At 41.2% G+C, this 2,066-nt stretch overlaps 1 protein-coding gene across 7 annotated transcripts in view; it reads right to left on the bottom strand.

The window, feature by feature from the left end:
- pde10a (phosphodiesterase 10A) overlaps positions 1 to 2,066 on the bottom strand; it is a 65,513-nt gene that overhangs the window by 11,202 nt on the left and 52,245 nt on the right. For all 7 annotated transcript variants that reach the window (XM_032541158.1, XM_032541156.1, XM_032541157.1 and 4 more), the window contains one exon: positions 824 to 874. In XM_032541158.1, the coding sequence (XP_032397049.1) occupies positions 824 to 874 (51 nt within the window). The remainder of the gene's footprint in view (positions 1 to 823; positions 875 to 2,066) is intronic.

Raw genomic sequence — 2,066 nt, 5'->3', positions numbered from 1 at the left:
TAGACGAGAGGGAGGAGTGAGGGAGGAGCCCTTACACTCTACGTTACTTTTTTTTTTACTGGCAATCACTTCATAGCCACACCCTAAAACACCCCCTGCTTTATCAACAATTTTAAAATCAACGAGAACACAATTTAAAAATCAGCCTATGTTGCAGAAGACTTAAAACTAGTGACTGAGACCATAAACCCATTATGAAAATGTTTACAGAATAAGTGAGAAGTGGGTTACATCCTCATAGATTTCTACAGAAACCGACATTCTTTTCCAACCACACGTGTCGCCTCCTGTTGGAATTCAGATAGAAAACAGGTTTAAGCCACTTCCGCATTTGCAGCACTTTGCCGAACCGGATGCTTTGTCCATTAATATACAGTTTATGGCGATGACCCGGCACCCAGATGTATCACACATTTCTCACAGAACACATACGGCATCGTGTGCGTACTGTAAACAAGCCAACTTGCTGTCTACACACTTGGCTGGGGGCCAACTTAATGAGATTCAGTAGCAACAGTGTTTTGCAGCAAGTAGCTAACCCAGGAGCACAGCGTTCTGTAGTGCTGTGGCGAAGGCTCAGAGGTCCACTGTGGCCAGTGCAGCAGTGGGACGCTGCTTCTCTGAGGTGCTGTTCATATGAAAACATCACTCGGGTGTAATGACGTCCTCGGGGAGCATTTGATTGGACTGGGCCCAGTGACAACCAGTTTGTGTACACAGTGGATTTCCCCGTTAAAAACACAGGAGCACCAAAGATCATAATAAGTGGGAACGGCAGGCTTCACCTTGTCTTTAGTGAAATGTTGCAGTTTAGTTTGCTCACCTGTACTTGATGAATGGCAACTGATGCCCACGCTAAATTAGCTGTTGCAACCTGGAAAACAAAGTGAAGATTAGCTCCGGAGAACTGCAGAAAAAATATATCACAATTAGCACACATTATCACACATTTAAAACAATTAATCAGTTCTTATCAAATTTCTGATTTGTATATTTTAAGGTAATTATCTGTTCTGCACATCAGGTCGTCTCATAATCATGGAAGAGCCAGTTGGTCTACAATCTGCCACTTTGGGGACACTCACACCTCACACCTGTAACCCTGCTGTGTTGCTGTGTTGTTCAGTATTGTGGATTAAAGCTTTAGTGCGTAACTTTATTAATTATTTACTTAATTATAAATATTAATGAACGTCTGTTAAATTCAAGCCATTGCCAAATGTGTTTATACAACACTAATTACAGGGCTCCAGACTAACTTTTTTCACTAGGAGCACAGTGGCCCCCAACTAAAAATATTAGGGGTGCAACCAGAAAATTTAGGGGCACACACCGAATATCAACATGCTAAACAAATATTCACATTTCTACTAATTTCCACAGTATTACTAATAAATACTTTGATAACAAAAGCAGAAATGACAATGTGCTGTTTCTAATTTAGTGTCACATTGTATTGTGCACTTTTGAAGATGCAACATAGAAGGTAAACCAGCCCCATCACTGTCATGACAGCACAAATATTTCAATATGTATATATTTATTCCTTATATATACCTTCAGACTACATTCAAAATGAAAAATGTTCTTAGTAACAAAGTGCTTAGTAACCTTTTGGTCATTTCACAGTTAAAAACAATACTTAAAGAGGGTAAAGGGTAGTTCCTCCTTAGCAACAAAGTTGCATCTCTGTCTCATCTGCGCTCTGATTTACAGCCTCTTGTCTTCTAAAAGCAACCGGCAGTGGCGTCGCTATTTCATTTATTAACATGTCACGGCTCACTTCATGGAGTTAGTCTCCTTACAGTACCTCAACCAGCTGAATTCATGCAGCCAGTCTTCCCGAAAATTAAAAATAGTGGGTTCGGGCTTTTTCGCCACATAAACCTCTGACTCTGAATCATCATCCGACTGTGACACTGTAGACTCTGGGACTAGCGCACTAGCTGCAGGTCGGAAGAACGAGTCAGTAGTTTGCTTGCACGTTGTTCAGACGCTTGTAGCAGTTTGTGATACCTGTCTCCTTCCCACAGACGTTTACGTGTGCTTGATTATCTCTAGGACCC

The sequence above is a fragment of the Etheostoma spectabile genome, chromosome 17 (genome assembly GCF_008692095.1).
Source record: "Etheostoma spectabile isolate EspeVRDwgs_2016 chromosome 17, UIUC_Espe_1.0, whole genome shotgun sequence".
Taxonomy (NCBI): Eukaryota; Metazoa; Chordata; class Actinopteri; order Perciformes; family Percidae; genus Etheostoma; species Etheostoma spectabile.
Note: the sequence above shows the minus strand (reverse complement) of the source record. Positions and strands in the feature narration are given on the sequence as shown.